This window comes from Lutjanus erythropterus, chromosome 20 (genome assembly GCF_056507025.1).
Source record: "Lutjanus erythropterus isolate fLutEry1 chromosome 20, fLutEry1.hap2, whole genome shotgun sequence".
NCBI lineage: Eukaryota > Metazoa > Chordata > Actinopteri > Lutjaniformes > Lutjanidae > Lutjanus > Lutjanus erythropterus.
Window position 1 is genome coordinate 27,294,335 of NC_139336.1, and position 13,169 is coordinate 27,307,503.

At 39.5% G+C, this 13,169-nt stretch overlaps 1 protein-coding gene across 2 annotated transcripts in view; it reads right to left on the reverse strand.

Moving 5' to 3' along the window:
* Positions 1–10,153, reverse strand: part of plpp1a (phospholipid phosphatase 1a) — a 21,702-nt gene extending 11,549 nt beyond the window's left edge. Inside the window, exons 1-2 of one of the 2 annotated variants that reach the window (XM_084745513.1) lie at positions 9,960–10,153; positions 1,363–1,514 (exon numbers count right to left, since the gene is read on the reverse strand). In XM_084745513.1, the coding sequence (XP_084601639.1) occupies positions 1,363–1,514; positions 9,960–10,017 (210 nt within the window). In that variant the 5' untranslated portion in view covers positions 10,018–10,153. Of the gene's footprint in view, positions 1–1,362; positions 1,515–4,220; positions 4,376–9,959 lie in introns of both variants that reach the window. The other variant, XM_084745511.1, reaches the window with a different exon arrangement.
* Positions 10,154–13,169: the final 3,016 nt, after the last annotated feature.

A 13,169-nucleotide genomic window follows, 5' to 3' on the forward strand; every position in this document is an offset into this window, starting at 1 on the left:
CTGCTTCTCCAAACCATCTACTGTAGGTAACACACTGACAACAGACAAGCAAGTCACACGACCCCACTTCAAAAAAATCTGATCTATCCCTTTCAGTACATTTTCCATAAACCCATTTGTGTATAATGTTGAAAGTATAATGGCCAAAGGATGATGTCCACTTAAAATAATTATAACATGTATAATTTTGTTAGATCTAAAAGTTTAAATTAGATTCTTCTTATTATAGAGAAACATTTTTGTGTATTTGAGCTTTTTCACGTGTTCATACTATATGTGACTTGTTCAGAAGAATGACTCATGAATTCCTCTTGTTGAAAATGTTTTACACGAATAAAAACTGGAAGTTGCCTGTCAGATCTGTTTTAAACCTGCAGCACGGTAACTTTCTGTAAAAGGATATTTTCTCTGTTTTGTATCCTGAGTTGACTGAGTCTCTTTTGTTGGCTCTTTACATGCCATCACATTTTTTCAATTCCATTCGGCATCAGCTGACCGAGGTTACCGCTGCGCAGCTTGTAAAGAGTTTTACGTCTGCCATATTTAGTGTTTTTCTGCAAACTGCAGCTGCAGACTAAAATTGAGGCTGAGAAATTTCAAAATAAAGGTCTGCCTCAGGTCATTTTTCTGTTTCAAGTTCAAATAGTGCAAAGCAGAGGTCGACAGTGGAGTTTTGAAGGCTGATATAATAACAAGAGTTTGGAGCAGAAAAAAAGACAAAATGTAGAAATCAACATTAAACTAACTGTAAAAAATCTAAAAGGGAGTGATTTTTTTTAATTTTTTTAGTTATCTTTTTCCCCTCAAAGACAGTAATTCCACCTGAGAAGGCTGATATTATAAAAGACAAGCAGCTCCTCCACTTGTCTTGCAGTCGTCGGCTTCAATCGGAGCCAGTTTTGCCACAATCGATCAGCACAGATTAATCAGCCGAACCAAACAATCAGTCGACCTGAAACATGCATTTCTTTGAAAGTGAAACATGAAAATGCACTTTTTATTCTCAAAATGCACTTTAATGCACTGTGCTGCTAATCTATTTGATTTTAGTTGTGTGTTTTTTTGTTGTAATGTTGTTGTTTTTAAGGAAATTTTAGATATTTTTAATCACGCTGCTATGGGCTGGGAGCAACAGCATTTTGCTTTCTTAATGCCTGCAATTACACAAGAAAATGACAATTAACCTTGAACTCTATTACAGAAAAAAAAGATTTCTGAAACATACATTATTACAGAATAATGTATTGAGCAGCAACACAAGATTAAAACAAAAGAGAGAAGTGTGAATGTGGCTAAAGATAAGCATCACATGAAGAAAAGGAAAAGAGAACTGTTAGCAGAAAACAAAACAGATGCACTTACAGTGAGAATTGTGACGGGAATCATGACACCTCCTAACAACTGATAGGAAATGGTGTCTTCTTTATACGGGTACTTGATTGTATCATCGTTACAGAAAAAGCCTCGGCGAAAAGGACTGTGTTTCACAGTGAGTATAACAAATGGGAGTCCAGCTAGCAGAGAAGCAATGAGAGAAAAAAAAAAAACACATACAGGTTACAAGATCATGTGACTGCATGGGCCTCGGACCCCTACCCACGATGCAACACTGTGTGCCTGTGCAAAGCAAGAGACAGCGGCCGTTGCATCCTCTGGCGGGCCGTCCTCGCCGACTTTCGGAAACATTAAGATGCAAATATTAATGGTTAATGTGTTGGCATGGCAACAAGACAGTTAAATGCTGGAGAGTGTAAGTTAGAATAGAGAAGAGCACAAAAATGACATTTCTGAGCAGGTTACTGAGCGCTGCTGAGTAATGAGCCCTCATTACTCTCCCTTTGCAGCTGTGACATGCGCAGCGAGTGTTTTATCATCAGGGACTGTGTGTCTCTCGATCAATTTCTCACCGACAAACCCACCGAGAGCTGAAGCTGTGGTCACCCTAACATGACGAGTTGCACACTTTTTTCACGTGCTTCCTCTGACACAGGGACCCCAGACATTTCTTCTTTCTGGTGTACTTATCTCTTCCTAAAAGAGTCTCTCCAGCTCTACTTTCTAACATGTTCTCCCAGACCTTCCTCTGACAGACAGTGAACGGTGGAATGAGTTTGTAAAAATTAAAGTAGGGATGATTCATCTTATTTGCAGCGGGGTTGCATGAGGTGCTTATCGATAGTCATGGTATTAGGTGCAGCAGATCGAGGTGCACCAGCACAGAAGAGGCAGCAGCAAAACGCATTTTAACTAGTTAATAAAATGCCTGTCTTGATGTTTTCACCAGTTTACCTTGACGTCAGGCAGCCTTTTCTGATGAGGAACCATTAATAAATAGCCAAAATGTCACTCTCCATACCAGACCAGACTCCATTAACAAAATCAGTAATTTTACCTTCAAGAATACAGGGGTCGCTGGTCCACCGCTGCCTCGATCTGTTAGTTTGTTTGTTTTATTGCGTGACTTATGTGTTTTTAAAAGGTTAGTTTGGATTCACCAAAGTCAAACAACAACACAGACAAACTCACAGATCGAAGCAACTCCAGTGTTCTGCAAGATAAAATTACTCTTTTTTTCCAAGGGGGTTTGGTTGAGTGAGGAAGAGCGATATCTGGCTTATATAATCGTGGTTTCCCACTTAAAAAAGGCCGTCTGGTGGCAAGGTGAGGTGCTGAAAATATCTTAAATATAGCATATAGTTAAACTGACACTGATTTTTTTTTAAAGTAGACCCTTTTTTAAGTGGCTAAAATAGATTACAGCAGTATATTGCTTCGCTTCCTACACCTCTACTCCTCCAGCTTCTCCAAACTAGGGGACTATGATCACGTCCGTCACACAATCCCACTTCAAATAGTTCGAACTATCCCTTAAAGATTCAACACAGTGTTACATATTGAGGTTACGATTACTCATGATACATGAAAGACCGACAGAAAAGATGGAAGAGATAAATCACTGATATCACAGAAGGAATAAGCGAAGGCAGACACACAACACACACACACACACACACACGCACACACACACACACACCAGCAGCAGCAGCACTTCTCTCCAGAAACAATTGCTCCGTTCCAGATGAGCATTCCGGTTATTTTAAGGAACAGAGAGGGACAAAGCATGCAGCCTGCAAGTCTGTCACTTTAATTAACAACAGCAACAGAAAGTTCACCCAACAGATAAACTTTAAAACCAAATAAAAAAAGCCTGGCCTCATATTATCCACATTTGGGAGTAAAAATAGCACACCGCTAATTCACTGAATTTAATTGTGGTTTGGGTTTTTTCTTTTTTTTTTTTTTTTGTATGGGATTGAGTTTGGTCAAAATGTTTTGGAGTCTGAAAATAATAAATATGTTTGAAAACTGAACACTAACCTATAGGATGATTAAAATATTCAGACACCGTCAGGGTTTTGTTTGTTTGTATGTTTTAGGAGAAGACTGAATAAAGCTTGCTGTAGTAGCCGAGATATTGGCAAAAGAAAATCACTCCAGCAAAGTTGTCAAAACTATCAATACTTTGACACCAACATGTTTGTACTGCTTGAAATCTGGCTTGCAGCACAGCAAAACCAAAATGGGATTTAGTGACATCTTCTGGACCAGATTGTGTGCAGGTTAATTTTAAAAAGTTATTGTTGTTGTTTTTTAATTATCACATTTTGTGTGCCTCTTACATATCACCATGTTTTTACACTGGTATTGTATTAAAGTATAATATCTGGTATTGTGACAAATCTATGCTATATAATATTTTTGTTTGTGTGTGTGGACGTATTAAACATTTAAGTGGACATCCTCCTTCGCCTTTTGATACACAACTCTAAGGTGAACACAAGCCTCACACAGAAGCAGAGTTAAATAAAATATACTGTGCCTGCAGCTCTGGTTTCAGTAACACGTAGCTGTGCTATTCTAACAGCTACCAAACATATTATCAGACAGCCTTTCTTAATGCATCCTAAACTCGTGTAAACGTGTTCACAGACCGTTCTCACGGCAGACATTTTGACTTGCCGTCACAGGAGAAGCACAGGAGCAGCTGATAACAAAAATAACAGCAGCTCTCTGTGTAGGTGTGCCGGTAAACGAGAGCGGAGCCCCTGGCACACCTTTGAATTCTTTCAAGTCGTTTAGTCACACCTGCGGTTGACAAGTCAACATATTTGCCACGAGACAGGTCGTCTGCTGTCCCGCCTTGCGTGACTCCTACTTACGCAGCTAATGGGCAGGGCGAAGCCCACAGTGTAGAGCACCGTAGAGGTGATTGTGCTGTGGTGGAAAGGGTACTTGATGCTGTCGTCGTTACAGAAAAAGCCCCTCTGATAGGGGCGGATCTTACCCAGGTTAAAGGCTGCCAGGGGCAAACCTCCTGTGGACGGAGAGATCAGGACGGAGAGGTCAAAGAGAGGAATAAAAAGAAACAAGGAAAGTGACAAAACAAAGCGCTGAGGTCTTCACATCTGTCAGATAGAGGTGAATTAAGAACTATAGACGTGCATGAATATGAGCCAAATTAAATGTGACAAAAATGAGAGACCCCAACCTTTCCAGCAGTCTCATTAAAGGATAAGTCTGCTCTTATTGTTACCAAATTCAATGAAAAGGCCAAAACCAACAGTGTCTGTCCCTCAATATTTTACCACATCAGCCCCAAGCCCATCTGCTCCTGCAGCATTATTTAACTAAATTAACAACATAACTAACTAACAGTACTTCTTACAGTAAGTTTTTAGTATGCAAACTCATCTTTAGCATCGATTTAAGGAGACACTTACGAAAGAAACATCAAATTTAAAACTTTTCTTAACTTTTTCAATAAAAAACTTTGTTGTTCATCAATATACTACCAAACCCTACATCACTTCTAAAATGCAGCTTCCTCCATCCTTGCACATTTGAAAGGCGTATCAGAGGACAGACACTGTATGAGATAAAGGGACACCAACCAGAGCGACTAGACTTTGTCTTTGTGTTTTACATTTTGGCAGCTTAACACCAGAAAAGTGTCGCCACATCTCTGATAACGTGTAACACAGATGTTTCTTATGGTAAAAACAGCAACTGCGTGGAAAGTGCCAGTTGGCTCGAAGTGAACTGGTTGGATTTGATTCGCTGACGTCACAACAGTGATGTAAACCTCCTATGTTGTGTTTCCAAATTGTTTACTGGCCAGCGCACTGGCTCCGAATTAGTTTTTCAAACCTGAAATTTAGCTTCATTTGTTGCTTGGCTGGGGTTTATTTTGAACCCTATTCCTGCTGAAGATATCTTTAAAAACAGATCAAAATATGTAGTTAAATTTTTTAGAAGAGGCAAAATAATCTCCCTAAACTGCTGGGCACTGTTACTCAAAACACTGCATTTATTTTGCACTATTTTAAGCTACGCTGTAGTGAGTCTTTTCAGTCCAATTAGCATGACGTGTGTGTGGGATTGACTCATACATGTTTGTTCATCATTCAGTGCAACAGCATGTTTCACTGATAGTTTTTTGGACAAGAATGGAGGTCAGTGGCACATAAAAACATTAAGCTACATCAGGCTACATGGACACACTTGTTATTATGATCAATTCATAGTTAGTTCTGGTCTTTTCATGAGATTTGTTCACAATAAGAGAAGCACGTTACAATAATCATCAGGTGAAAGACAAAAAGTATCACGGCAGGGAACAAAGGAGAAAAGTCTGCACGCAGTTCGGCTCCAAATAAATATCGTAATTCTCCTTAAATGCGACATTTTGATCTACAAGATCTTCCTCAGGCTGACTTTCCTCCTTTGCACCCACAATAATTAAAAACACAAAATACTGCCAGTCACATCCTTTGACACTGAGCCTCAGAAAATGATCTCAGACAGATACGCTGCGACATGATGCATCACACACAGTCAAGACACTCGACAACAGTGACTTCATGGCTCCAAACATGAGGTTATTCTTGGGCAGGTTTTCAGCAGGAAGGACTGAGAAGAGTTTCTTTGTCGGAGCACAACGGTGGCGTGAAAGAAAGGAGCTGTGGACACAGCTAAGCACTCCCTATAGATAAAATACCATAAAGATAACAGATTATGCTAACAGGTCTTGACAGTTCAAAGTCTCAAAGTTAATGCCGCTGTCATTTCTCTGGTCTCTTGGCCCGTTTGACACATTGTGCTTTGGAGGAAACACACAATTCTTCGTCCGTTCAGGCAGAAAAAGAGGGTGAATTATTGAGCTGTAGTGCACATCAACAAGAGGACATGTACCTTCACAAATGCCCTATAAACTACTGCTCAATCTGGTCCTGTGTGTCTGTTCTGTCTGTCGTTCCCGCAGCTGTTCACACTGTCAGCTGTGCCATCCTGAGCTGACTGGCTGCAACAGCTGGAAATGCCAGAGAGTCGGGGACAGAAACACACACGAGGCGAGGGCAGGACCCCCCCCCGACCCCCCCGACCCCCCACCCCCGAGTCACTTTCTAACTGCAGTTACACTTTAACCAGCTCTCATTTCAATCTGTGCAACTAAGTGACAAAAAAACAGGAAGAAAAATGAGAACATTTAAACATAAATAAACCCCGTCTCTTTTTTGCCATTTAATCTTTTATCGTGACTTACCGGCATCCTGCTCAGTAATTGCGTTTAAAACTAAAATTAAATCAGCTGTGTGAGCAAACCAGAACAGATATCCTCTCTGGATATGTCACTTCTGACATTTATCAACCAATGTTCTTATGGGATGAACCTCGTTCATGAACGTGCATGTTTGGTCGCACGCAGCTGTGCATGAAACAGCTCCGGTCTGCAGACCATCGCAGACGCTCAGTTATAATCTAATAGTCTGCGTCAGTAGCAGAATAATCGAGTTTGTTTCTGAATCTGCACCGAACAGAGCACAGACTCTGTACAGTCATACTGCTGCACTTACTAAATTATGCAACATACAGTAAGTCCTGTCTGAGCAATATTTCAAAGTGCTTACTCATGGTGGGAATTTTTGGGTCTCTGTAAATAATATTATAAAGAGTGCCATCTAGAGCTGCAAAGATTATCTGATTCATCGATTAGATGTCAAATATTTAATTTACTAACAACTATTTTGAGAATCGATTAATCATTTTGAGTCATTTTTAAAGAAAAACTATTCAAACTCTCTGTCTTCAGCTTCTTAATTTCACTTTTCTATGACAGTGAACTGAATATGTTTGGGTTGTTAGAGTATTTTTATGCTTTAAAACATGTCTTAAGAAGATCTTTCAAACCAGGACTGTCCAAAGTGGGGCCTGCGGGCCAAAGTTAGCCCGCCACAAGGTCTGATTTGGCCCATCAGACGTTTTTAGTTAAAAAAAAAAAAAAAAAAAAAAAAGAGCAGAGCTGCAACAATTAGAAAATTATTTTGTAAACTATTTTGTTAATTGTTTCAAATATTTTCTTGTGACGCTCTTTAAATATCCAATTATCAATTATTTTTCTTCACACTCTGAGCGCGGGGGAGCGACAGTTTGCAGTGGAGGTCAATTAAGGGAAACTGTTTTGAAACGTAATAATGCAAAACAGCGGGTGATTGTTTCTCGTTTCGGTTTTTGTCCCTCGAAAGTGAAAAAGTTTGGGCTCCTCTGTTTAAAACAATCAAGCCTCGTTTTAATCCCACATATGTCATTTTAAATATACAAGTGGATCACATGTGTCAAACATGAGGCCCGTGGGCTGAATCCGGCCCGGCGCCTCATTTTATACGGCCTTCAACAGCCTGCAAAGAATATTTCTGCAAATCTGTAACTTAAATTTCAGAGAATATGCATGAGTTTGTTTTTACTTTTTAATCTAAATGAATATGTGAGTTGTTGTGAGTTTGAGTTCTTGTAAATTTAAGGTTCTTTCTTTAATTATTACCCCGCTCATCAGCTCCACAGTTACAGGATGCACTTTGATAATCTTAAATTTACAACCAGCGCTTTGAGGGCGACCATATTGCTACTGTGGCCCGGGATGAAATTAATTTTGACGCCCGTGCTGCAGACCGAGCAAAGGGAGCTATAACTTAATGAGTCATGGAACATATGGATCATTCATAATCAGATTTAAAAATGAGTAAAGCCCCAGAGACAATGTCTGTCAAACTGAAACCGTGCAGCCCCACGAGCATGGATGCTATGATTCATTAGACTGAAAGACTGCCTGAAAAAAAAACAAAAAAAAACCCCCAAAAAACAGCACGTTTCAAACTTTTGTGTGTCACCGCAATTTCAGATGTTTAAAATATGAAACAGCGGTTTAAGATGTAAGATAACGGCTGGTAAAATTGAAAGACAAACTGTAGTTTGTAGATATTTTAATGTGAGGACAGTTAAGCGCCCTTCCATATAATGATTTAAGATCATCTGAGGGGAAGACATGTGGTTACAGGACCCAGGAAACTGACGTGAGCTGTGTCAACGCTGGTAAGTCAGTTTAAAACACAGCCCTTAAGGTAGAAAGGACATTTCTGATTATAATTTTCAAATCACATGTTTAGTTTAAATGAGCAGAAATCAGGTATATACTGTATGTAACCTTAAACTTTGACTATTTCAGAGAATAAACTGGAAACATTACATAATGGAGCAAATACCTCAATACACATAATATCATACTGATTATTATTAGTTTTATAGTGCAGCTGTTGCATTATTATATATTGCTGCAATCAAGAAAGTAGCGTCATCATTAACCAGTGGATGTCTGTTTAGCTGATTAATCTGTTGACTATTTCTCGATTAATCGATTAGTTATTTGCCTATAAAATGTCTTAAAATGGCAAAATAAAACCCTCAAATGTCTTGTTTTGTCCTCAGCCCAAAGATATTCTGTTTACTGTCAGAGATGAGTGAAATAAACCAGAAAATATTCACATTTAAGAAGCTGGAAGAGAACTTTGACAGTACTTGTATTTAAATACTTTAACTACTTCTGTTCTTTTACTTGCGTAGGATGACTTTATCTTGTAATAGAGTATTTTTATATTGCTGTACTGGTACTTTTACTTCAGTAATGGATCTGACTACTTAAAGTACTTCAATGTAATGAATAATACAGATGATAGGAATTATGGCTGCAACTTATGATTATTTTTATTGCCTGTTAATCTGTTGACTGTATTATCAATTAATTTATTAGTTGTTCGGTTCCGATCATGTCAGAAAATGGTGAAAAATGTCGATCAGCGTCTCAAAAAAGGTCTCGCTTTGTTCACAGCTCAAACATATTCACTTTACTGTCATAAAGATGCAAAGGAACCAGAAAATATTCACATTTTAGAGCTAGAAAGTGAGAATTTTGACTTTTAAATATAAAATAGTTGGCAATTAATTTAATAGTTGACACCTGATCAATTAATCATTGCAGCTCTGCCGTAATGGTACTTTTCCTCAAATAAAGCACCTGAATACTTCTTCCACAACTGCATTCAAGTATGGAAACATTACATAACGGGGTAAAAACTCCATCACGATTAATCCAACACTAATTACAGAAATGATCCGTGTCACCGTGCAGCTGTTGCATTATTTCACACAGCAGCACTTAAAGAAAACAGCATCACAATTAACCATAAGATGCGTGAAACAAGTGAAAAGACGTTGGAGCTGCACTTATTTGCATACAATAGAGACAAAGAGCAATGCAAAGACTTTAAGGACTGTGGGAAAAGCCAGTTTAACCTGCTTAGAACGACACCACACAGATCACGGCATCAACGTTTTTGATTGATTAATGGCGTCAATACAGGTTAAAATATCATGTAAAAAAAAAAAAAAACGTGTTAAAGTCTCAGTGTCCCACTCGCGTGCAACTGAGCGTTCACCACTCCCTTCACGTGATACAAACTGTTAAATATCCGAACAGAGGGATTATAACCGCTCACAAATCCGATTATGTATCAATAACAGCAGCAGCAGACAGTGGGGAAAAAAAATAGAGACGTGTGAATACATACCTAGAATAAGACAGGCTAAGTCCAACAGGACAAAGGGGATTCCTCTCGCCTCGAACATGTTTGCTCTTGTCTGTCTCTTGTCTCGGTCCCTGCTGTACTGAGCTGCGTCCTCTCCTGTAATAAACACCAGGGGGACGGATAGATGCTCCTCCTTGGGTCTAACGCTGCTGCTGCTGCTGCAGAAGTGGTGGTTTCCGATCAGACACCAAACGCCACAAAAACACAATATAAAACGTCGACGCCCTCGTGAGAAAAAACAAGCAGACCTCCGGGGCCGCAGGACAGAAGCGCATATCAGGAGGAATGAACCGTGTAGCTCCTGCCGCTCCTGCTGCTGTTGTTGTTGTTGTTTGTCGGTGAACTGCAGCAGACGCGACGCCTCCGCGGGTCTCTCATGCCGACGGTTTTGTTTTTTTTAAAAGCCGTTAAATTAAAACAAACAAACAAAGCAAACAAACAAACACGCGGGTCTCACGGAGGGCTCGTCACCCGGGACGAGCACCTGTGCAGCTAGCTGGTGTCGTAAGCGGTGGCTCAGGAGCTGTTTGACGGTCCCGCAGAGCTCCGGGGGCGGCCGCAGCCGTGGGCCTGGTGCGGCGTTCAAGTTATGGCGGGAATGTCGGAAAAACGAAAATTAGCCTCGTTCATGTGCGTGCGTTACTCAGTTTGTAATTAAAAGTCAAGTCAAACGTGTTTTTTTTTCTTATAGCAGCAAACTGTAACCTAAGAAAACATTACAACATGTTGGGAAATATTTTATTGGGTTTCTTGTCACGAGAATTAGATCAATGACACTCTCTTTAAAAAAAACAAATATGCATTTGCAATATATGTACATCGATAAATAGGCTGATATGGTATATTTCTGAGTAGGTACTATATATCTACTCGGTTTAGATAAAAAATAAGACTAAATGACAGTGTGCTTACATAACTAAAAATATATATAATGTTTTTGTCCGTTTGGTCAGATCTGTCAGCACACCAAGCACAAGGAAGCATCAGTGCACAATGTTTGTTGAGACCTACATTACAATAATATATTATTATAATATAAAATGTAACTAAAACTAATTTAAAAAAATTAAAGAGGAAAAACTAAACTAAAACAAGGAAACCGACAGACACTAAACTGAAAACAAAAATGAAAACAAAATTAAGATAAAAACTAATGAAAAATACAAAACTATAATAACTGTGCAAGACAAGGTGTTTTAAATCTGCAAGCTCACGACTAGATGCCGATTAATCTTACGCACTGGTCCTTTAAAAGTAAAAAATAAAACAAATAGCTATGAGCTAACAGCCAGTAGTTGGTTAGCCTATCTATAGCACAAAGACTGCCATAAACAGCTAGCCTGGTCCACTGATGACAAAATATCTCTAAACCAGCACCATGTAAATTCACTAATAATATGCTGTGTCAAGTTTGAATAATCTGTACAAAAACTGAAGTCTAAAAACATTGCAGTTTCATGGAGGGTCATGTGCTGAGACTATTTTTTTTCTTTATTGTTCAAATTAATATTTAAACAATAAGGCAAGAACTTATTATTATATATTATACACAAATGGCATAAAATAAAATAAATTAAGCACAATAAAATGTGAAATAACCATAGATAAAGCATCATGAAACATAAAATAAAAAAAAAAATCCATAAATAAGGATTGACCAAGCAACTGTTGCTGAGACATTCATTCGTCTTCGAGTAGTCTATAGAGATTTTTGGCACGTTTTGTGTTTGCTTGACCTTCTTCTTGAGAAGGTAAGTGACTTCCTGGAGGTTTCCAGGCAACCAGCGGAGTCTCCTGGAAGTTGGTAAACCAGGTGCAGAATTGTTCTGACGCATAACTCGCCACAACACTGATGTGTCATTGTTACGCACGTCTTTTTTTCTTCAGACTGATGTACAAACCCCTGATATGTTAACTAGTGAGTGTGACTGTCACACAGAGCCAGTGGGTTCCCTCCTGTTTCTAATACTGCTGCTAATCTAACTGGCTGCTGTTGATCTCATCTAATCCAACTCTTGGCAAGAAGGTGAAAAGAAGACAGAAGTGTCAAACTATTGTTGTCATCTATTTCAGTGTTTCCCAACCCTTGTCCTCAAGGCACACTGTCCTGCATGTCTTAGGTGTTTCCCTGCTCCAACACACCTAATTCACATGATCAGGTTGTTGTCAGGCTTCTGCAGAGCCTTGATGACGAGCTGATCATTTGAATCAGGTGTGTTGGAGCAGGGAAACACCTAAAACATGCAGGGCAGTGTGCCTTGAGGACCAGGGTTGGGAAACACTGATCTATTTGCCCTGGATAATAAAATGTTTCATGGGGCAAATTGGATATTGTCAAAGATTGTGCACCTGCCAGGGGACTGCCAGTTGTTCTGACGGCTCTCACAACGCAATGGCCGTTTGTTTTGGGGGTTACAGGCTGCAGGATAAATGGGCCTTCGATCCAATAGGACAATTTTGGACTATTGGGGTTTGGGAATAATGGGTCCTCAGAGCAATGGCCATTTGTTTTTAGGTTAACGGGCTGTCGGACAAATGAGCTTTCAGTCTACTACTGGGGTTTCAGAGTTAATGAAACTGTCGGAACAATGGCACGGCACCTCCAGCCTATTAGCCAACACAGCAGCACGCAGCGGCACAGTCTGTTAAAATGATTCATTTAAACCTCATTTCCAGCCTGGGCAAACATTTTATCATAGATAAAAATATGCATCAAGGAGGAAAGTCTGCTGGATAACAGGTGACCAAATCACAGAGTAATGTATGGACTTTGATGAGGTCACAAACAGGGGAACACGTCAGTTTGAGAGCCACGTGCGTCACCTCAGCTGGGGGAGCATGGATGACACAGTTTCGTCTGCATGAACATGTGCAGCATTTTTGTCGTTAATTATATTAACCTCTTGCCTAGGGCCAATATTTCTTCGCAACTGGGCTGCGTTCCTTTTCAAACAGGCCTAATGTCAAGATGACTCATTCGTTTCAGCTCAGGAGGCTCCACGGTGTTTTGGAGTGCAGATGTTATCTGATCAAGTTTGTGATTGTCAAAAATAATCACCCCAGGGAATTACAAAAAGCTACTTGTTAACTTACTCTCAGAAGTCATTTATCTGGCCAGAAGTTGGCCTAAATTGAAATATATATTTGTCACATAAATATATAAAAATGTATAATTGTTAGATGGTGTGATAA